Here is a 23,306-nt window from a genome sequence, read left to right as displayed (position 1 = left end):
CGATTGAAGATTTTGGTGAGTTCGTCCGGAGTGTATGACACATCCAGATTTAGAAGCACGTCGAAGGTCTCTTCGTAGCGGGACCAGTCTGTTCGATCGTAGAACCACCGCTTTCGACGGTTTGTTGCAGGTGGCGTCTGGACTTACGTAACCTGGATAGAGAAGTGATCACTGTTGCATGGGTCAGCAAGAACAGTCCTGCCAGCACTTCCCAGCAGATAGTGGCATCGATGCCAGATTCCGTCTGTCCGCGGATAAATGTTGAACGACCATCGTTGAGAACGACGGCGTCGTTGTTATAGACTACGCTGGCAATGTCATTTCCTGTACTATTACAGACATGAGCCCTACATCGTATGGTGCCCATTTACATCTCCCACGATGATGAATGGGGTCTCAACTTAATCAATGAGCCGTTGAACTTTGCAACCCCCATGGCGTATTCCGCTTGGAATATACAGGAATATGACAATGCACTGAACTGAATATTCGATCCTCCGGGCATCGGCTATTAGTTTGGTATCCAAAGATATCGGTCAAAATGGTATATCGACCAGAATGACCAAACCCACCGTCCGATAGATGTTATCCCCGTTGGCGGCGTCCCACGAATCCCGGTGTTCAAATAAGGATGACGTCTGATCGCGGATGTGTCTTCTGCAACGCCAGATAGATGGGCTGAGTCTTAGCAATGGTTCTCTGCAGATCGCCAACGCATCCTTGCAGGCCATTTGTGTTCCACTGGATGGCCAGTGTCGTTGATTTGATGTTGCAGGCGATAGAGTGAAGGCTAGACGAGGGCTGGTTCATGTCTTCTGCAAGACCTTCTCTTCTGCATTGTATTCTGCCCAAGACTTTTTGGTGGATCGGGGAGGTGTTTCCATAACTTCCAACGGGGGGAGGGGGGTCATGTGGTGGGCGTTTATGGATCGTCAGGTGGGCGGAAACTGACTCTTTCGAAATGCACCCATTACACTGTACCATATTACCGCGTGTTCCTATGGAGCCGATTACTTAATTTCGGTTTGGACTGCGCGCGCACGTTCAGTTGTTCAAACCAATGCGCGTGGTGCAGGCGGACTGTTGACCACAGTTCGTACTTTTGGATTTGGTGTAGGCGCGCTATCGCTCAACTCCTTCGGAGCCTGTACTCCTGGTATCGGTAGTAGAAAGCCGGCTTTACTAACCGGGTGGCTGAGACCGAATTTACGAACCTATAAGGGTGACGTGGACAGAGCGAAGTTTGAGTTTTTAAATGGTTTAAGGACATTATACATGCGAGCCAAAACATAGCTCCTACACCGCACACACCCCTCTCCCCTGCCTAAGCATGTATTTGCCATGAGCAAATATAAAAATACGTTTTTCAATACACTAACCTTGCCGGTGTACCACCAAACTGCTACTTGAGGAAGCTAGAACATTTTCCTATATAATGGACCCGAGTTTTTGACGGAATTCCATCTGTAGCTCTTATTTTGTGCGAAAATATCACCCCTCTTCACTTGGGGTTTCTTTTCGAAACACTCTTATTTTTCTTCTTCTCATGATTAGTGCACTTTTTCAAATGCACTTTAATCACACACCACTGCAAAAACACCCGCGAAACTTTAATCGTTTACTAACAAAACTTCAAATTTTCTGCCAACGTGCAGATGACCGATGGAAAATGTCCGAAAACTCTCATTTGGGCGTTTGAATTTTCACTTCGAATTCCATTTTTTCTCAATGTAAACAAACGCGTCGGTGCCTAGCAACAAGCGTGCGTTGCTGGCTTCCACATATCTTCACCTTAAATGGTTTAAACAACCATCGGCTCCGAGTGAATGAACCAAACTGTTTTAATGATAAATATCCCTAAAAGTGAGATATATTTACCAACTAGTGACTGGGAGATCGCAGGTTCGATTCCTGATTGAAGACATATCTTTCCTCAGTGTTTCCAATAAAGGTGCATTTTCACCGTTTCTTCATTCTCACCGTTCCGGTCATTTTTTTTTTCTGTCTGTTTTCCAGTGGACACGTTCATAAAAAATCCTTAAGAAAGGAAAAAACAAAGACTCACGTCCAAATAAGGAATATATATTTAAGATAATATTTTCGACAAAGCTGTCCCGCATACTATTGCCAAAAACATCGCTGAACACGCAAAGACTTTATCTTGAATACTTTCAACATTATAGTTGTTGTTTGTGGATGCGGATTCTGCAATATCACTTTTGGTGATTTTAAGACGCATCGCCCCACAGTGGCACGGCGAGTGACAAAACCCCAAAAATCAATGTCGTGTAACTCTTTTGTAAATATTTATATTATTTTTCTCTCGATTTAAATAAAATTATCTAAAAATTTTACGATAGCCGGACAAAAAATTAATTTTTAACATGCCGCTGAAGCAAGTGATTTCTGTTTAAATCAATTTATAAGCATTGCTGATACCTTCGAACTTCAAATGGTGATATCACAAGAACTACACAGCCGATTGGAGTAGTTTTGAGTTCTTTGGAAAGAAAAATGAATATGCTAAACTACAGATGCAAGCTTTTTGTGCAGTTATCATTTACGATTGTGCTGTATCAAGAAACAGCAATTTAGAAATTTAATGTCATATCAGTAATTTATCTTTATACGTTTTCCAATTTTTGAGATGGTTTCCTATGGGTCACTTATCATGAATCTGACTCAAAATTTAATGTAGTTTTTAAGACATATAGGCCTCATCTTGCGCCGCAACTTTCATATCTATGTTTTTGAATATACTCATATGGAGACGCCTTGTACCTTATAAATCTTCTTACAAATTGGCAGCCTAAACAACATATTACTGAAAAATTAGTGATTTTTACTAGTTTTGTCAACCATTTCTGCTACATGATGGGTTTGGCTACTATTATTAACGTTTATATTAACCCTTTAACGACCAACGCCTTCAAATAAATTTACATAAAAACAGTCGAAAACAAGAATTATGGAATTTCAAAACTGAGAGCAGAAATGGATTCAGCGACCCAAAATTAGTTAAAAACCTAAATTTTAGCCACATGAACGCATTTTTAGAATTTTGTCACAACTTTATATGGAGAAGTGCCACTGTGCGCCCTTAGATCCAGTGAAATTGATAGTATCGTTTTTGTTCTGTTGTATTCCCGGCTGTTCGGCCAGCTATGGAAGCTGTTCATCGATGTCAGCTTCTTTCTCCGAGCTGCCTAGATATGCTGTGTAGTGTCGGTAGTGGTTGTTTTAACCTGCTAAGAACTACACTACGAACCACTTGTTCCGGTGGTAAAAGCTTGAATTGAATGTTGAAAATGAATGCGGCTGAACATGATCAATTTTCATTCAATTTTGAATTTGAATATTTGTAATCAGCTAACGCCCACGCAATCGAACACGTCAATATACAGACGCTCGAACCCTTCGCGTTGATACGCACAGACGAATACAATCGCGATCATCCACGCACACCTCCGACGTCAATTTTTGCAAGCACAAAAACGCCCCGATGACTTAGAGAACGCTACAGCACCTATAATCTGACACGCGATCGTGACGTCCGTACACCCGCACACCTGTTTTAGTGGGTGACATTTTCCGTCTCGTCTGTAATTGAAGTGAGTGATTCTGACGGGGAGACCCCCCGAGAACCCAGCTCTACAACTCCAGTAAGACAACTCTCAAGGTAGAAAAAATATTTTGTGGAACTTTTTTTTAACGAATTCATTAACTTTGTGGTTGTTATAGTATTCGCGAAACGGGGCGTTATTTTTGAAAGGCCCTCAAAACAGTCTCTTCAACATAAGATCTTTTATGGAGCTTTAAACAAATTTTTATGTTCCAGACAGACAATTTTGTAAAATATGATATCTTACTACGACTTGTATGTATTAAGCTTTTCACGTTTTTCGAACAGTACCACTGAGACAAAGGACATGTCATCGTAGGAAGTTTTTGCATAGGAAGAGATCATGACTACACGTTACTTATCTGAATTACGTCCAATTAAATCCGATTGGGAGATGGTTTTTTTCCTTTTATTTATTTGACACGGCTCAATGAGTTAGCATAACTGAGCAGCGGGTCTTTTTGATTTTTACAATATGTAAAAAATAGGTTTTCAAAATGCCTGTCCATCGAGTCTTGTTGGCGCAACTTGCTGCTGCGTGTTGAAATCCTCTTCTTTGGTGGTGAAACATTAGTTCCGTTGTCTGCTGCAGCTTGACTCTGCGCAAGGTTTTCCCTGGTGTAGCTTACCTACCTTATCGTTCAGGCTAGAACCTTGTTGTCTCTTGTTGTATGCAGAAGCCGTCTCCACTCCACTCGATCCATTGCTGCTTGTCGCCAGCCTCGCAGTCTTCGAAGGGTGCGCAGGTCGTCCTCTATCTGGTCGATCCACCGTGCTCGCTGTGCGCCCCGTCTTATTGTTCCTGTAGGGTCACCCTCAAAAACCATCTTCACCGGGTCGTCATCCGACATTCTTACGATGTGTCCAGCCCACCGCAAACGTGCCATTTTTGCGGTATGCGCGATGGATGGTTCTTCCAGCAGCTGATGGAACTCATGGTTCATTCGCCTGCGCCACGTTCCGTCTTCCAGCTGCACGCCACCATAGATGATACGCAACACACAACATCCACGAGCATAGTTCAGGTTTCGTGACCGTAGAGGACCACCGGTCTAATCAGCATCTTGTAGATAATCAACTTCGTGCGGTGGCAAGTTTTGTTCGACCGGAGCGTCCTCTGGAGTCCAAAGTAGGCACGATTTCCCGCCAAGATCCGTCGCCAAATTTCTCTGCTGGTATCATTGTCGGCGGTTACCAGTGAGCCCAAATACACGAATTCGTCGACCGTCACCGTCAATCCGAACTCGAGGTGGGAGGTACACATTGTGGTTGATGGCAAGTCCAATCCTGCTTGCTTCAACTTTCAGTCTGATTTACGTTTCCGACATCGTCTCAAAGATCCGTGTCAATGTCGTCGGCAAAGCCAAGAAGTTGAACGGACTTCCTGAAGATCGTACCACTTGTATCTATCCCTGCTCTCCTTATTACACCTTCTAACGCAACGTTCAACAGCAGGCACAATAGACCTTGCCGTAACCCTCTTCGAGATTCAAAGGGACTCGAGAGTGTCCCTAATACTCGAACAACGCACATCACCCGATCCATCGTCGCTTTGACTAATCATGTTAGCTTATCCGGAAAACCGTACTCGTGCAGTATCTGCCATAGCTTATCTCGATTGATTGTGTCACACGCCGTTTTGAAATCGATGAACAAATCTCGACAAACATATGATTACGGCTTAAAAGCCAGCTGTCAAAATTCTCTTCGAAAGGAAATTCCGGACAAACCGTTACTTGTCAATCATAGATGTTGGTAGTAAACGAAAGAGAAAAATTGTCTCTTTCATTAACTGCTATGAACTGTGTTTAGTCAGTAACGGTTTGTTCAGAATTTCCTTTCAAAGATGATTTTGACAGTTGGCTTTTAAGCCGTAATAATATGTTTATCGAGAAATGATGTGTGGCCACGTTGTATTCGCGGCACTGCTGCAGAACCTGCCGAATCGCGAATACTTGGTTCGTGGTGCCGCGCGTCTGGTAGTGCCCCACAAACTCCCTTGCAAATGGTGACAATCGGCGGTAAAGAATTTGGGAAAGGACCTTGTAGGCGGCGCTAAGTTGTGTGATCGCGCGCTAGTTGTAGCAATCAAACTTGTCACCCTTTTTGTAGATTGGGCAAACGATACCCTCCATCCACTCCTCCGGAAAAATCTCCTCCTCCCAAATTTTGGCGATTACCCAGTGCAGCGCCTCCACCTCTCCACCTTGACTTCTTGGAGATCAGGGGCCGGCAGCCTATCGTCTTCTGCGCATGCTCCAAGATTCGTTGACATGCCGCCTTCGTCCTCTGCTGCTTCACTGTTGAAGTTCTCGTCATAGTATGGACATTATGGAACCATTTCGAATCGACTTTGTCATACAAGCTTGCATACAATAAACCTTTCGCTTCGAGATGCGTAATGCCACCCCTGCTTCCACCTCTCAATCACCTCACACTCGTTCGTAAGAAGGTTGCCGTCTAAGTCCCTGCACATATCAGCTTATGGGACGTAGACTTTGCGCGAACTGTTCAGCTTCTCGTAGAACTTCCGTGTGTCGTTTACGCTGTACAATTGTTCCATCGCTTCGCGATCTCGTTCCTCCTGTTGGCGCCTTTTTTCTCCGGAGGACCGAGGTTTGCCTGTTCCGTGCTTGTTTGTATCGCTCCACATTCTGTCTCGTTCGGTACTGCAGCATCCTCGCCCGTGCTGCATTCTTCTCCTCTATTAACTGCTTACATTCGTCATCGCTAGTGTAACTACTGATCACGGAACTGGCACGTAGGAATCTGCCCTGGCTGCGTGTTCTGTGAAGCGTTCGAACGCGGTTGAGCGAAGTGAAAAGTCGAGTATAACGCACCTTTATTCATCCTAATATTAGAGCTATATTCTATATTGATTTTCAACGAAAATGTAAACCTTGTATGACATTATTATTATAATTGTAACAAAAGTATGTAAATGTTGTTTGACATGACCTTAACTCGATCTATAGATACAACAGTGATTGCTTGATGATGAAAACATAAAAACATGAACCTCTGCATATGACCCATTTCGGCACAAAGCGCAATCAACCCATGAATTAATATGTGGACGTTCACATTCCTTTATTTATATTTCCATGGTACTTTAGAAAGTGGCACTAGCTTACATTTGATTCATATATATCAGAACATTGCACCATTTTTTGTTTATCATATCTCATCTAGTGAGAGATGCGTATTTGTTTTGTGTGTTTCTGTGTGTATTCTTTTGTATATCAATGAATGTGAGTGTATGAGTGAGTTTGTGTTCCTAATCTGTTTAAGTTCTAATACTATCACTGAAACAGTTTTTCTGATTATTTTTTTTCTACTGTTGCATTCGCCTTATGTGGTTTCAGCTGTTTCAACAACAGTAAACTAATTAAATAATATTGAAACGAAACGGAATCGTATGCACAGCGAGCGAGATATGTTCAAACATTCGATTTTTCTCTCGTACTTGTTCTGAGCGGAAAAATAAAGGAACGTGAAAAGTAGCAAACGGAAACGAGACCAGTTTACCGTACGATTCGAATTGAGCAACAACTCTGAGAAAAAAAATCAAACTATTTCAAATCGTGCAACCAAAAGAGAGAAAGGAATAATATAAATCTTTATTGACGAGATAAATGAAATCAAACTCATGGGGAAATAGTAGAGTAAAAGAAAAGGAAGGAATAGATAGAACTGAATATTTATATAAATTTTTATCAATTACTTATGGTACTAAAGAACATCAACACAAATATTACTACAAACACTGATGATCATCATAATCAAACAAACGGTGACGGGTTAACTTTAACTTAGTATGGATTGGAGAAAGTAACTAATCCATAGATTTTTTTCCATATCGCTCATCATTCATCCGGCCTCTTGTTTCTTTTTAACTCACGTTGGAGAGCTTACTTTAGTGGAAAATTAGTGCTAATAAACTCGTACATTTCACTTGTAATTTTTTTTTTGTTTTCGTTTTGGCGGAAGCTTTGTTTATTTTTGTTTTGTTTTGCTCACTCTTTCACGATCGCTCTGTCTCTTCCATTCTCGGATTGTATCGTTGTTTGCTGTGATATATTAATTCCAACAGTAAAGAAACAGCGCAACGCTGATCGCTTTTCTCACATGTTTTTCTATTCATTTTACTCATACCTAACGGTTCCTGCGTTTTTGGCTTATTTATGCATAAAATACATTGAGTTCACGCTTTGTTTTTTTTTATAATCTTGTCTAAATTGAATTAAATTGTGAGAAAACAAAAAAAAATATTGTAAACGTAATAGTAACTAAATTGCTATTTTTGCTTGGACGAGGCATAATTCTCCAGCATGTACTAATTAATTTACATTTTCTAACGGTCGGTGTGGGCTTCGGACTTAGCTCGAACAGATTCTGTTTGTCGTATTACCTTCCGGCAGTCGCATCGCAAATTACGTTTAGGTGACCATCTGAAGCTCTAAGAAAGGATTTCTTCACGATGAGCACTGCAGTACGCGACTTCCGGAGGGTTAAACTGGCGGTTGTGGTGTTACCAAGGCTGGTATCGCAAAACCAGTTCGCTCAAATCTTGGTGATACTATCGAATCGATTAGACATGTTTGGCGATCATTTATACGCTTACGATTTGATTAGAATGGCATTAAACGCAACCAGTGTGGTTTCGGAACCGAGAATACCAGTTAGTGTTGTTCGAAGGAATCGATTCAAAACCAGGTAAAAGGTAGGTATTTCACGGATTAGAAGTTGTCCTTTTTGTCCAAACTAGAGCTGATTACTCAATGTGCGTGCAGTTTAATGGAACATGCGTGTGATAGAACAATTTTGAACCCATTTTAATTATACTTTCGAGTCATCTGTAGTATTGTATCTTAATGGATTTGCAAAATCATTATCTGAGTCTGAGGTGTTGTACGGATACCAGCCATGTTTTCGTGGGAACAATTTTAAATGAACCCAGCTGCGAAAATTAACGACAAAAACCAATTATGTCCGTTCGCTCCCAATGCCGGATTGAAGCAAGATATTTTGACTTTCTTTTACTGTTAGGTACAAAGCAGGCACAGATAATATAATAAAGTTTTATAAAAATATTTCAATTTTTGGTTTGCTTCCAAAGCTAAGGAAAGACAAAGGTTGCCACAAGAACGTTCTAAAACCTCAGCACCAAGTAAAACAAGAGCTGCGCTTACCAACTTTGCCACAGCAGTTGGTTTTCGTAAATTAACGGAAAGGAGTTGGACCAAGTTTCAATGAGAATGTGTGTATATAGGTATGTGTAAGAACAAATGTCTCACAAATATGGTAGAAATATACGTGCGATAAAATATTCTTTTTGCCTTAAGATTTGCATTCACTGCGAGTAAGCGCCTTTTCCTAAATAGTATATCAACCAAACCCACTGATCAGTTCACTGTTCGTCAAAAATTCATCCTGTTTTCATTCGCTCAATGAGTATCGCTTCTAAAGCCTCTCATTGTCATGTGTGTGTGTTTGTGGTTTTGTCCGCAATTTCGCAATCTGCCTCACTCTAGGCCGATTACACTTGGTTCTATTTTTGCTAATAATTTAAACTGATCCATTCTCTAATGGCACAGTTGGTGGTGGTTGGGGCTGCTGCTGGTGGAACACTTCGGCCGGGAGCTTCGATGGATCAATTGACGAGGTTAGGATCTCTGTGCTGCTGCTGGTGGTGGTGGTGCTATCACTCCTACAGTTACTGCTATCGTTGGTTTCCGCTGCTATTACGAGGTCAGAAGTCTTGGTTGATGTTGCGGCTGTGGACGTTTCTACTGCCGATACGTCACTATTGCTTTCCAAGCAGATTTGGGCTAGGCTAGTAGTTAGGATTTCGGAAAGGGTGCTATTGGATAGAGAAGCAAAAAAAAAATAGAGTAGAAAATAGAATATTAAATTAAGCATCACTATTTGGGGTTTGAGGTATGGTAGATGTAATACAATAATTGTACGCAGTTATATTCCCCAAAACCAACCGTTACACTCAATTTGGAATCATTTAAATTTGTGTGCCTTAAACGTTTAGAAAGAATCGTTTCTTAAGATTGAATTTATGCAGACCCGCATTTGACCTGCATGGTAAAACAATGAATAAAGGTGAGCATGGAGCTTAAACTTAGCAGACGTTCATAAACAACGTGAATTAAAATTTGAGATTTTGACGCCCTCCTCCCATCGTAAACTTAAATAGACTTTCCCCAACCCCTCGCCTTATTCCTTATTCTTTTTTCGTCCGTCTTCACCATCGAGCTACATCAAGGTATTACTTCGTGGAGGGGGGCTCATTGTGCTTTCATCACACCTCTTTCTTTTGCTCAAGAGTTTTTCGCAGTTATCTTGGAGCATCACTGAATCCATGAAATGGTTCGACCTTTGAGAGCTTGAGCTTGAGCTTGTGCGACCACCCCTGGCCGCTACTCCGTTATCGATCTGGACTAGCTGAAGTTGCACAGAGAATAAGTAGATAATTATGCTTGGGAGTAGCGAAACATCTTTCAATGTGCAACTCCTGGTAATCCAAAAGTGTTTATTGATCAATACCGGCGCCGGCCAGGCCCGAACGTATATCACGGAAGGAAAGGGAAGGAATGATTAGTCCGATACTTGCTTTTACTAGAGGCCGAACTGAATCCATGAAATGGTTCGACCTTTTAACCATTTAACTCTTAACCCTTCTCTCACTTTTCGTCTCAGTGAGCCGTTTAACTGCTGATTCCATTAGCCATTTAGCTCCTGCTTCCGTGAGTCATTCAGCTCCCAGCCTTATCCCGATCTTCTCGGATAGTCCCCGGCGATGAACACATCCTACTCCGACTTTCTCTCGGTACCGATGTCAGCTTTGTGAGCCAATTAGCTCCCATTTTTGTCACTATTTAGTCGAATAGTTCACTACCGTAAATCTACCCTACTGTGAATTATCCGGCGCTAGATTTGTTTCTCGTTACTGATGTTCATTTCAGTGAACCATTTAGCTCTTTACTTTGTCCCGATCAAATCGATCTAGTCCCCGGATCTAGCCTACTCAACGGACCAGCCAATATGTACCGAGGTTTGTCCAGTGATTGCAGATGGAGCGTAGCTTCCGGTTCACTGGCGCCCCAACGCCCCGCTTTTGGCTCTTCGACACAGTCTACTCGATCTAGTCCCCGGCGACGGATCTAGCCTACTAACGAGCTTCCCGTTAGGGTGTCGAGGCCGACCCAACGATTTCGGTACAGCCCGGCTTCCGGTTCTGAACCCGCTGCTGTGTCGCGTACTACTCAACTGGTACCCAGAGGTGGATCTAGTCTACTCCGGCGGAGAGTTACACGGCGGCGCAACTTTCCCGAACCCAATTTGTTGTTTCACGGCGGCCTTCTAGTCGGCGGCGCTGCTTTGTTGGTCCCTTCGCCACTTCCTCTGTAGCTCAGAAAGTATACTCGACACTACGACACTACTACTACTACACGCATCACAGATATGCTCATCATAACACATCTCTTTGACGATATTGTCGACTGTTACGTCGGATATAACCCTACTTTTTCGAATTTAGGGCATTCAAAAAACCACGTATTCTGGCATATCCTGCGCGTCCACACGCTCCAGGCAAATGAGTGACAAAGCATGTCCAAGTGGATGCAGGTACTTGCGGAGGCATCCGTGCATCAAATGGAAGTTCACTTCTCTATGTTTCCTACGCGCCCAAGCGGACACTTCGGTGGGTCCACCTTCCTTTCTCCGTATTGTCCCACTCTCACTGCCACTTAGTTAATGAGTCCTCTCGGACCGGATTCCTCGAATTTCGTGTATTTCTCCGCTGGGAGCATTTCACGTCCTAAACCAGAGTGATGCAGGTGGGAATCATCCTGGAAATTACGCATACTGCCTTTGACGATATTGTTCTACAAGTGCTCACACCAGGAACAGCCATTAGGCGAAACGTGTTTGTGAACTTCGTCCGGTGCCGCTTTGAGTTCAGCGCAGCAGCCCAGACTGGTAAGCCATACCACAGTATTGAGGCTGAGACACTCTCCTCTCACATCTCTCGAGCTGCATCTTGCTCCTCCAATGTTCATCATGATCCTTGCCAATACGTTAGTTGTTCTCGCAGCCTGCTCGCAAACATAATCGCCTTGGCTGATGTAATTTAACCGATCGCCGAATATCACACCCAGGTGCTTCAGCTCACGTTTCGATGGAACTGAGTGTCCGTCGAAGCTGATCACGGCACAATGGATGTTTTCGGTTGCTGACCAGCACTACCTCCGTCTTGTGGTGAGCCAGCAGCAACTGGACATCAGCCATCTAGGTTTCCACGATGCCTATTGTCTCTACACTTTCTCGAGGATCTCGCCTGTTATTGTCAGGACAACATCATCTGCAAAGCCGACGATCTCAACTCCCCTGGGCAGTTCCAGTCTTAACACTCCGCTGCACATTATATTCCAAAGCGTTGGACCGAGTATGAAGCCCTGAGCTATTACCGCCGTGATACTAATTGAACACTGCTCCATGTTCGTCTCATAGACCAGTAATCGGTTCTGAAAGTAACTTTTCAAAAGCTTGCACCACCAGTCCAGGACCCGCATTCCGTGCAGCGCTACAAGAAAACCTTCCCAGCTGGCGCAGTTCAATGTGGTTTTCACGTCAATCGTAACTGCGGCGCAGTATTGATTACCCCTTCCTCTTTGCTTCAATGCATTCTCCGCGCTCGCGATGACGGTGCGGATGGCGTCCACCGTTGTGATTCTTTTCCGGAATCCGAACTACCACTGCGATAGTCCGTTCTCACTTTCAGCATAGTTCGTCAGCCTGTTGAGGAGTGTTCAGCAGACATATAGGCCGATACGATGCTGGATCTCCTGGTGGCTTCTCTGATGTTGGCAGCAACATCAGCTTCTGGATCTTCCATTTATCCGGGAAGTAGCCTTCGTTCAGGCATTTCTGTAGACCTATCCTGAACATGTCCGGAAACGTTAGAATCACAGTCTTTCGTGCAACGCTTTCAGCTCTTTTGTCACTAAAAGCAGATCGTCGTTGGAGACTTGATTGTCACCAGTATTTCCACCGTCTGCATCAACGTACAGTGTAGGCAGTTATGCGGTTGGGTCGTGCTTCGGGAAAAGACCCGCAAAAAGACCCTTCAGCGCGCATTTTTGCTGGCTTTGTAGGACCCTTGATCTTGTGGCCATCATGACACAGTAAGCGTTTCCCCAGGATTTAGCCGCTCGGAATGTCACCATACACTCTTTGAATGCCTCTCTCTGAACGCATCTTCTAGACAGTCAGCACGGAGGATGATGAGCCTTTCATTCCATCAATACGTCGGACGCCGGTAGTTTCTCTGCTTCGTTTTCCTCGGTTTTGTTACGTCACGCATCCTCGCTAATGTTTCCGACATCTCATCGGCATTCGAAATTGGAGAGAGGCTGACAGCACGAAGTTCTTGTCATTGTCATTTCTCAGCCCACACCCTGGCAGACGTTCATCCGCCCATCTAGACTCTGTCAAGATGAGGACCTACAAAGCCTAACTGTTCGTATGTGCTAGTCCGTATAGCACACCAGTTTCTTCCACAAGCAGGCGCCGGCTGTTAACCAGTCCCACAAGTTTCAGATACATTACATAGAGGATAGTTGGAGACAGAAAATGAAGAGATAGTAAAGAGATTTTGGTTTGCTGAAACGAGACAAGAAAAGCAAAATAATTGATTAGTTTTTTTTTTATCGGGCAGATGGGACTGCAGCTTAACGTAACGTCAAGTTCTCTATTTTGTCTGGTCCAATGTATCCTGCTCCTAACAACGCGTGCTAAGTCGTCAGTGATGCAATTAAAACTTCGCATTGATTCCGCTTCTATTTTCTTCCTGATCTCCTCATTGGTCCCCTAGGTCAGAAGCGGATCAATCGACTGTTAAGTAAATTAGAGATCGCAGTCAGCCGTGATGTCCGCGAATTTCATACATACATACAAACTATTTGGCGCAAGTTCAGAGCGTGTAACGTCGTGTCATCTAGTCTGTCATCCTATGGAAAATCGTCCTACCATCGCCTTGGGGTCAACGTCATATTGGCAAATTTCGCATTGAATCCGCTTCTGTCTCTTCCTAATCTCCTTTTTGTCTGCTAGGTCCGAAGCAGAGCAATCGACTATTAATTGAAACGGTAAACGCGAATACTTTTCCTTCGACTGTGCTGTTTCTTCTCTATCTTATAACATAACTCGATTATCCCTGTTCTAGTCAATATACATATTCATTACATTATGGACCAGGCAAACCCTTAATTTTTCTATTATTATTATCCTGAGTAGCTATACCAGTGAAGGTATTTTAGGATTTCGCAAAAGAATCTCTGCCAATAAAGGCGTAAGCAATATTTATCCACATAAAGTTTGCTCAAACCTAATGTCCGCCTAGTTCGACTCGAATAGACCACACCGACCCGAAAGGGTTGCTCATCATTTGTGAGAGCCGGTGTGCTTGGTCGAGTTTAATAATCATAAGAACAAATACTGAATAATTAACTATCTCTTAGGTGCCAGTCCTGCACTCCTTTCCTGAACTAGCCTCATACTCACGATCAAAAGAGTCGACAACTAGTAGGATCCACATGTCCCCTACCCAAGCGAATTGATCAACTTGTAAGTAGGAGCACATATCTACCAACCAGCCAAGAAGACTTCCGAATCAATGAGAATGGACCATGCCAGTCGAAGGCCACAGGCCCAGCGCCACCTCGTACAGTGTCATTGTCATTTCTCAAGATGAGAACCTACAAAGCCTAACTGTTCGTATGTGCTATTCCGTATAGATTTTGGTTTGCTGAAACGAAACAAGAAAAGCAAAACAATTGTGATTAGTATCGTAGCTATAATAAATAAATAAACGATTTCTCCTCTGTTGTCGGTTTCCCTGTTCGCAGTCCTCCCTCCTGTTCCTGATCTGTTTGGGCCACTGGCTTTCCGTTTCCTTGGCCGTCCCGCTCTCCCGCACACATCGTAGCAGGAGAAACAAATGAAAAGACAAAACAAAACATAATGAAAATAAATGGAAGTCTGCTATCTGTGCCTAAATTGATGTTGCTTCTCAGTTTTGCACGACCCAGGGGGGACTTGGCCTTGATCCCAATGCTCTGTCACCGATGTTACGTGATATTCGTTATGGAATATTCTTTGTTTGGGGGCCATTCATAAACAATGTTGTACGTTTTTTTATCCCTGATCCGCTGATACGTCTAAAATTCATTTTTAGTTTTTTTATCTCGTTACGTGACGCTCTTCCCTATTGTCAATATCCAACATCATTTATGAATGATCCCCTGGTGATATATTTAGAGCAGACAATCCAATGAGAAATAGGATTGACAGGATTTTAGTGCGCTCTTGGCACCTTGTGTCACATCTTCATGTTTGTTATACATACTAAGTATACCAAAGCATGCGATGTGATGACCGGAAGATTAGAGAAGCAACTCCTCCCCTTCCCCCCCGAAATTGGAGAGAGGCTGACAGCACGAAGTTCTTCTACAAAAAAGGTCCTTATGATAGTCCTTTATTTTTCCCTTCCGCTCGCCAGTCCTCACTCTCCGCGTTACCGTGCAATTCCGCCGACCAATGATGTAGTGGATCGCTTGATGGTCACTGTATGTGTACTGCTCACCAGCTCACCAATTTATGTTATCCATTAGCGATGCACTGCAAAATGTTGTGTCGAAGATAGATTCCTGGCCATCTTTACGGAATGGGCTAGTGGAACCTACTTTGCACAGCCTTACAACCAGCTTCGCCAGGGCTTCCAACAGGTTGTAACCTCTTGTGTTGGTCAGCCTGCTACCCAACTCCACAACCAAAGACATCTCCTCCTATAACAACCGGCGTTCGTCCGACTAACAAATCGGTTGGTGCGTCCAGCATCCGATTGTACTACACTGGTGTCCATCGTGGGGGAGTATAACAGCTACATACGAATACACCGTTGATCCTGGCGATCACGAAGCCTTCGTGTGTGCCTTCGCCTTTTTGTTCTCTGGGCATAAGAAGCCTCCCGTCATGTGGCCGTTTCCGCCATCTTTTGTGTATAGCACTTTGGTTGCTTTGTGCAGTCTCAAGTAATGTGTCCCGCCTCCTCACATCTTCTGCACAGATCTGACCTGTCCGGGCCTTTACAGTTTCTTGTCTCATACCTGAAACCCAGGCACCTAAAACACCTCTCCGTGTGTTTAGTGGCTCTAAGGATCAATCGTAACGAGCGCATCGTCCTTCCGACTTTTATCTTGGTGGTCGACATAAGCTGGTTGGATGCGGCTGGAGGTAAGCGTATCGCTGCTGTCTGTGTGCCACTATACGCCTTCCTCAACTTGATTGACATCTGCTCTTTCTCCAGATTACATTGCTCTATTTGTGCGCTCCTCACTTCGTCTTCCGTTGTGATCTCGTCCGAATTCTTGCACTCGATCACCACTTCTTGAACTAAAGTTCTCACGTTCGCTTCTCCATCCATCGCTTCTGCCACGAGTTTCCGATATGTCGAGCTCTTAATCAATGTATCCTTCAGCTTGAACAGCATATCACCTTTCTGAGTGCGCCTGGTCTACATTCTTCCCCAGCTCCTCAACTTGGGATCCTCTCTCACCCTTTTAAGGAGTCTTCGCCACACCATCGATTGCTTTAACGACTAGAGCGTCTCCCCTATACCTCTCCTGGCGCAGACGAAGATCTTTTCATCCTTTTATTTCTGTTTTTCCCGTCTCTCTTCTACGGCTCGCCATACACTCTTCTATATGCCGGTGGTTTCGTTGTCTTTCACCGACTTTGTTAGGCTTCGTTGGTTCCACCTCCTCTCCTGGTGTTTCTCTTACTCTTTTCACATAACGGGAATACCAGTCACCCTTCGGCGTCGTATAGGCCTTCTAATTTCGCTATCTCCATGGTCTTCAGTGTCTTTTCAGCGCTCTCCATAACACCATCTGTTCGCATTCGACTGCTGCTACGGCGGATTTCATGCTAATCGCTAGATCCGTGATCTGTCCGTGCATGTTGCCCTTGCTTTTCACGAATTCGAGGAGCTCCTCAATCTGTTGCCTCAGTTTCGTCACTTTTGTAAACCCACTGCTGATCTTAGATAATGCGATTTCGGCGTGTGCACCTGCAATACTAGCTTTCCTTGGCGTCCTATTGGTTTGTCGCCGCTGCTGCTCAGTATGACCTTCGTGAACTGCTCTCGCTGCTGCTGGTGCTGCGGATATATTTGCTATTGCACTTATTCGTTTTGCTGAGTCGGTGACCTCGCTAGCCCATCTTTAGCGTCCAACGGGTGATTTTTTATTTTTGTAGTTTTTTGTCTTCTTCCTTGCTTTTTGGGTCCCAACTCTATGCCCGTAGTAAGTAGTCGCCTACTTATGATCCCATGGTTACCATGGCCGGATCGATGCTAGTCAGGAACATTCAACTAAACCTATTTTCACAGGCTAAGGTGCTGGGTTTTGGATGTACTTGGGTGCTACCAAAGTTTTAACGAGACGGGGGGCGCAGTCAGTACCATTAGCCCACCCGCCGTTTCGGGAAAGCGTCACCCATCCTTACTAAGGTAGTGGAATGCCGTGTCGGTCCGTGGTTCAATTTCGATGAAATACTTATTTGCAACCGTGTTCGGCCCCCTTTATGCCATAATTAGCATCTTACTGGTATCGATCCTAATGGGCCGATTGGCACTCTATTTGGGTTAGGGAGCTTTACGCTAAAACCTTGGATAAAATCGTAATGGAAGCGGCACCGATTCGCTTCGACGGAGCTGCTTTCGGATTTATATGGCTTTTTATAGAGGCTTAGCAGAGCCCAACATTGCCTAATCCTGTGCTCCCATAAGCTGCTATTAAATTTCCTACTTCCGGTTCCGGAGTTACGGGTTGAATAGTGCGGTCTCACAGAAAATTCCCATATAAACTGGTAACACCATGATGTCCGAATGATGCAATACATATTAAAGTGGGTACGATATTACTTGGATTTGGTGGTCTACATCATTAATGATCAATCAAACTAACTTTGATCACATTGGCCACATATGATGGTTCTTGATACCCGCGGGGAACTCGCCAAGTTCCTAAGCTAATGTCACACCTATTTTTCAGCGAATTCTTGACCGATTTTTACAAATTTCACTTCAAATTAAAGATACAGTAATTCCATTTCATTCGGTTCTGACTTTTGGTTCCGGAGTTATATGTTATTTAGTAAGGTAACACTGGAATTATCAACCGTTGCAATCGTAATCCCTCAGAGGCTAAAAATCTGTTGAAATGATCACCAAATTACTTCGATTCGCAAGTCTTGATCACTGATTGCCAATCAAACCTTCTTTGAATATATTGTCCGTTATAGACAATTCCGGACGTACCGGCTTCCGGGCATATTCCTCGAGAAAAGCGAAATAAGACTTCCAACAATTACTACTTTTTAGGATCATTACTATCTATCACTAGCAAAACTGTTACTATATATCATTTTCACTTGAAAACCTAGAAACGAACCCTAGTTAGGTGCTTAAAACATATGGAACTGAGTGAGGGTCTCGCTAAAAATCGGTGGTATAAGCGAACTTAAAATATTATTATATTTCAGATTAGAACATAACAACATAATATATTTCAGATTAGAACATAATCCGATGTTCAGTTGAACGACGCAGACCCTAGGATCGAAACTGGCTTCAAACGGCTTGACAGCAGTTACGGCCAAAACTGAATCATTTTTAACCTCACGTAAAAGCGACATTAGGTAAACAGTGGTGTCAGGAAGGATCCATTTGGTGGGCCAAAATGGACATGCAAAAAATGTTTTATGTTTTAGTAATATTACATCAGCCTTACCTATCCGATTCCGCAGTCTTTGTAGCATCTTCGTTCTGAAAATTATCACCAACGCTTATCGGTCCATTTGAGGTAACGAGATCGACAGATTCGTTCGTTGAGGCATCTGATTGCGAAGGCTGCGGTGTCACTGTTACGGGATCATCCGTTGAGCTGCTGGTAGTACACCTACTGTGATCCAACTCAGTTCCATTATTTTCTGTCATTGGAAATTGTTGCTGACAACTATTACTAGTCTCTTCCGTTACGGATACGGATAATGGCACATCGTTTGCTACATTACTATTCTCATCATCGTCGACTTCATTACTAACGCTACTGTTTGCTTCGACCAAGGCTACGCTTTCTGGTGCTGCATCTAACGCGGCAATATCATTAACTAAAAAGCTGAAAAATAAACAGAAAACCTTAGTGTTTGGAGTCTACTAGAAGTGATTGGTCTAGTGTACTTTGAGTTGATGACTGCCTCATCTGATGGTAGGGAGGGTTTCGTATCACTGAAAGCTTGCACGTGTTCCGTAGCAGTTAGCTCTGCACACAGATCGTCGCTTCTATCCGTAAAGCAACCGAAGGCAATATTTTCGTTATTATCAAAGAATGCTTCACCATCGAATCCACTCTCGGATTGAATTTGCGAAAAGTGTGAATCGAAATCGGCAAACCCATCGGAGCCAAAATCGGCCCATGCATCGGTTATTCCATCTGAGCGCGGTTCAATAATATTAGCTTCATCACCCGTACCCCACGGGTCGGGTGACTCCGTCGAGCTGACATCCTCGGCCAAAGGCCAGATGTCTTTGTAGATGGCGGAATCCATCGTACCGCTAAGTTCCTTCTCGAACGGTTGTTTACTAGTGCTGCTACCCGGGTCAAAATCCACGGGGAAGGATGACATAATCTTCTGTATTTGGTTCTTTAGTTCCAAGTCGAGAGCGAACGACAGATCGGAATGAGAGTCAGGCTCCACTTCCTTAGAGAACATTGTAATGTCCGATGTATAGTCTTTCATTTGATATGGATCAGTGTCAGCCTGTTTGGGAAATACAATGATTATCCGATTAATTTAGAGCGAGAAAATTTGAAGAATGGTCGCGATAAGTGAACGTTTTTTCGAACAATCAACACATACCAAAAACCGTTTCTGCATTCTAACTATCGAGCCCAGTTCGCCATTTTTCTTGATCAAACCCCAGAAGCTAGAAAAGCTGTCTTTAGTAGCTCCCACGAAGGATAATTTGGTTAAGACACGAAACTTATCCGATTGCATGCTTGAAATGAGCATCACGAACATTTCGATCAAGTGACCCATGTAACCGAGTCGGCGGAACTTGTACCTTCCCCCTGCGATTTGTGTCGGATTTTGCATCTCGTTGTAATCCCACAGGTCTATCAGCAGAACGGGAAGTTTGCAATCGCTGATAATCTATGGATGGATATTTTTATTTAATATTCTTTTTCAGAATTTATCCAGGCTTTGAACTTACATGTCGCTGCAAATCCGAGACATACAGCGTTGTGTCGCCCTCCTTCTGATCGAACGCATGTACGGCGTAGTTTACGCACACCTTGACCTGACTATGCAAAAAATTGTTCCAACAATATTGCTTAAAAAGTTTGAGCAATGTAATATAAAAATCTGTTCCGCATATTCTGAAAGACAAGAAAACAAAAAAAAAATCTTTTCAACATCGATCAGTAAATTAATTACAGCTACTTACGTCCTGATAACATCACTGTTCTCGGTTTCTATTAATACTGTAAATAAATTACAAATCTGAAGTCTCACGTTTCCTAGAGGTGGTGAAAGTACGCCAACTGTGGTAATAATGTCGGGTTTCTGTAAAACAAACGACATTAGGACCTTGCTGGGCTATCGCTAAGTATATTGCAAACCTGAGGCGGATTTTTTAAAATGTGAATTAACTCAGGTATTCTTGGGTATATGACATTGACTAAGCGTAGCACAACGGTGTCATGATGTTCCTTCTCAGCGTCGATTACCATCTGGAGAGCAGTATCGGAGACCGGCTCTTGTCTAAAAGTATGGAAACGATAAAAAAAAAACAACAACCTAATGTTCAAGCAACTGCAGCCTACATGATCGTATTCTCCAGCAATCGTAATATGATCCGGATTCCAGCAACGATGGCGCTTTCTTCCATGTTTTCCTTAAGTATGATGTCCAGCAGCATTTGGGTGATGGACTGGCCCTCGAGTGTATCCAGGATAGGATCGGATGTCACTGGAATCGAAAATCCACGAAAACCTTTTAGATTACTGTGAAACAATCAACTTGTCTACGGAGATTGTGATTGTGTGTTCCCCAGAAACTATTTCTCAAAATTTCACAATGCTGCTGCTGTGGAAAAAAAGACACTATTCCAAAGATCGCAGGGTAACTCAAGCTAATCGAATATAACAACTTGAACTCATGACGGCCGAGGCCGTCCTAAGTCGAGAGTTTTGTCAGTAATTGCTAATATCTCTTTAGAACGAAATTAAGCACTTTGTCTCCGTGATACCGTTATCACTCATCGATTTTTACTTTTTCGCAATTTTTAACGTTTTTCTTCAACCAAACAATGATCGAAAATTTATTCAAGATTTGGGCTGTATGTGTTGGTCAGATCAGATTACCGATTCCGAAAACTCCGTGGGGCGTGTTATTTCAGCCGCGTTCATTAATTTTTCAAAATTTAGCTTTAAGTCTGGAACTATTAAAATTTGGACGTAAATAAATAGTATATGTGAACCTTGTGATTTTCTATTGGCATCTGACTGGCCATTTTTAGGCATCCTAGTACTATCTCTGAACGTATTCGTTTGCATCCTGGATATCCCAGAACCGATTACAGGAGAGTTTGTAAGAATGTTAACTGACTGTACCTGTCATGCGGTACTACAACTCATTTACGAACATTTGAAAGCATTCAGACACACGGGGATATTTTACGATCTATTCAGGTTTTTCTGGAATACTATTCAGGGATCAAATCTTTTTGCAGAATACTTCTGTCACGAACCTTATCAAATTCTATTGAATCGGTAATACAGTAGGATTTCGTTTTTGGCAACAATTTTTTTTTCAGTTGCCAAAACTGGAACCTTACTTTAAAAGCTTTTATTTTCAATTTGTGGCATCATAAATCTTGCAAGAACATTAATTATGAAGTCAAAAGTGATATCAATTATTACAACAAAATGTGTGTTTGAACATTTTCTAGAAGATTTACTATGTACCACAATAATGTTGCCAAAAAGGGAACCCATTTGTTGCCAAAAACGGAATCTTACTGTATATGAAAATTGAAATGACATTTGAAGTCGTCCGAACAGATGTAAACTCTCTACCCCTAGTTCCGGATTCCATTCATCAGGAAACATTGCATTGCCCATAGACTAGTGACATAAGCTAAATAATTAGATTGGAACAATGGGAAAAGACCCAAACTAAGGTAATCTGGTACGATTTTTCAGAAGAAAAAAAACTCTCAAGGACGCTCTTTGCAGGTTCAATCGAACGGATAGCCTCAACCCAAGATTGAAGTAGGATCATTGAGTTTTGTGTGAAATGGTGATATTTTCATTGAAGACACCGAAACCAGTGGTCTCGTTGAGATTTGATCGGTCAGTGTAGAACATTTTATTGCTATCAGCTTCGCGGATTCTATCATATTTGGGATTACTTGTGGGAATAAATGTTCCGAGATTCCATGAATCTCTTAGTTCATGAATATCTCGAAGAATCCTTATGAATCAAAAGAAACTCAGAAACCGTGTTCAGCATAGTATGAAAACGAATGCAAAGGTATTTTGCAACAGTCCTTGTAGATCGACAGCTTTACTGCCTATAATCGCAAGTCAGTCCCATGTAGATAGGGAATCTCACAGGACATGGGACTGACTTGCGATTATGGGCAGTTTAGGTCATGCAACAGAGACTATTCCGTCATCCGGAAGTTACCGGCAGAAATTAGTAAGGCATTCGTCAATGCCATTCATGTAAAAATTGCAGAGTAGGGGGAGCCCTGTGCATGGCTCATTTAGCTATATCTTGATGTTGTTGAATCACCATGCTTAAAATGCATGTGCTTATCAGATAACAGATTTAGCTATAATATCTACCAGAATATGCCTTCTACTCTTTGTTAGCATAGGGCATTTGAATTTCTGTTGGAAGCATTTGCTACGACTCAATTGTCTAGGAGCGACAGGATCATTTTCTCGAACTACTTCTGGATACAGGAAAGCATTGCAATTGACCGATACCAGTTGGGATCGGAGGCTGGTTTTCCCTGTTTGGGAATGGCGATCACTCTCATTAGTATCCAATCTTGAGAGACAAGGTTATGCGCAAGGTCTTGTTGAATAAATTCAACAGTCGCCATTCAACAGAATCCGTCGAAGTTTTCAACTAGTTGAAATTGATTCTAACTCCGGGGCATTATTGTTGCATTTCAAGCGAGCAAGTGAAAACTCCATCACCGAAAACGGTGGTTCGTTCACAACACTGTGGAGAGACGCGACACGATAGGTCGTCTATACCCACCGCGTCGTACTGTATAGAATCTGGACAGACTCTCTTGGCGAAATCGGATATCCTACGGTTTGAATATTCTACGCTTTCGTTAGAACTGTTTCGGCTTCGCAAACGTCGGGCAGGGTCCCAAAGAGTGCCTATCGATGTTTCTCTCGATAACTCGCTGACAAACTGGCGCCAATAATGCTTTTTAGGCTGCCATCAAGCTCTTCATTGCATTTTCTGATGTCGCATACATCCTGAAATTTTTGGCGTTCCGACCTTCAGAAATTATCTA

At 43.0% G+C, this 23,306-nt stretch overlaps 1 protein-coding gene across 3 annotated transcripts in view; it reads right to left on the bottom strand.

The window, feature by feature from the left end:
- Positions 1 to 6,687: 6,687 nt before the first annotated feature.
- Positions 6,688 to 23,306, bottom strand: part of LOC131693909 (serine/threonine-protein phosphatase 6 regulatory subunit 3) — a 44,142-nt gene continuing 27,523 nt past the window's right edge. For all 3 annotated transcript variants that reach the window (XM_058982174.1, XM_058982175.1, XM_058982176.1), the window contains 8 exons: positions 20,587 to 20,731; positions 20,383 to 20,524; positions 20,208 to 20,326; positions 19,974 to 20,139; positions 19,619 to 19,912; positions 18,939 to 19,519; positions 18,490 to 18,876; positions 6,688 to 9,485 (listed from right to left, as the gene is read on the bottom strand). In XM_058982174.1, coding sequence (XP_058838157.1) covers positions 9,191 to 9,485; positions 18,490 to 18,876; positions 18,939 to 19,519; positions 19,619 to 19,912; positions 19,974 to 20,139; positions 20,208 to 20,326; positions 20,383 to 20,524; positions 20,587 to 20,731 — 2,129 coding nt within the window. In that variant the 3' untranslated portion in view covers positions 6,688 to 9,190. The remainder of the gene's footprint in view (positions 9,486 to 18,489; positions 18,877 to 18,938; positions 19,520 to 19,618; positions 19,913 to 19,973; positions 20,140 to 20,207; positions 20,327 to 20,382; positions 20,525 to 20,586; positions 20,732 to 23,306) is intronic.

Source organism: Topomyia yanbarensis, chromosome 3, assembly GCF_030247195.1.
Source record: "Topomyia yanbarensis strain Yona2022 chromosome 3, ASM3024719v1, whole genome shotgun sequence".
In the NCBI taxonomy this organism is placed as follows: domain Eukaryota; kingdom Metazoa; phylum Arthropoda; class Insecta; order Diptera; family Culicidae; genus Topomyia; species Topomyia yanbarensis.
The sequence above is the reverse complement of the archived record's forward strand: the minus strand, read 5'-3'. Positions and strand labels throughout refer to the sequence as shown.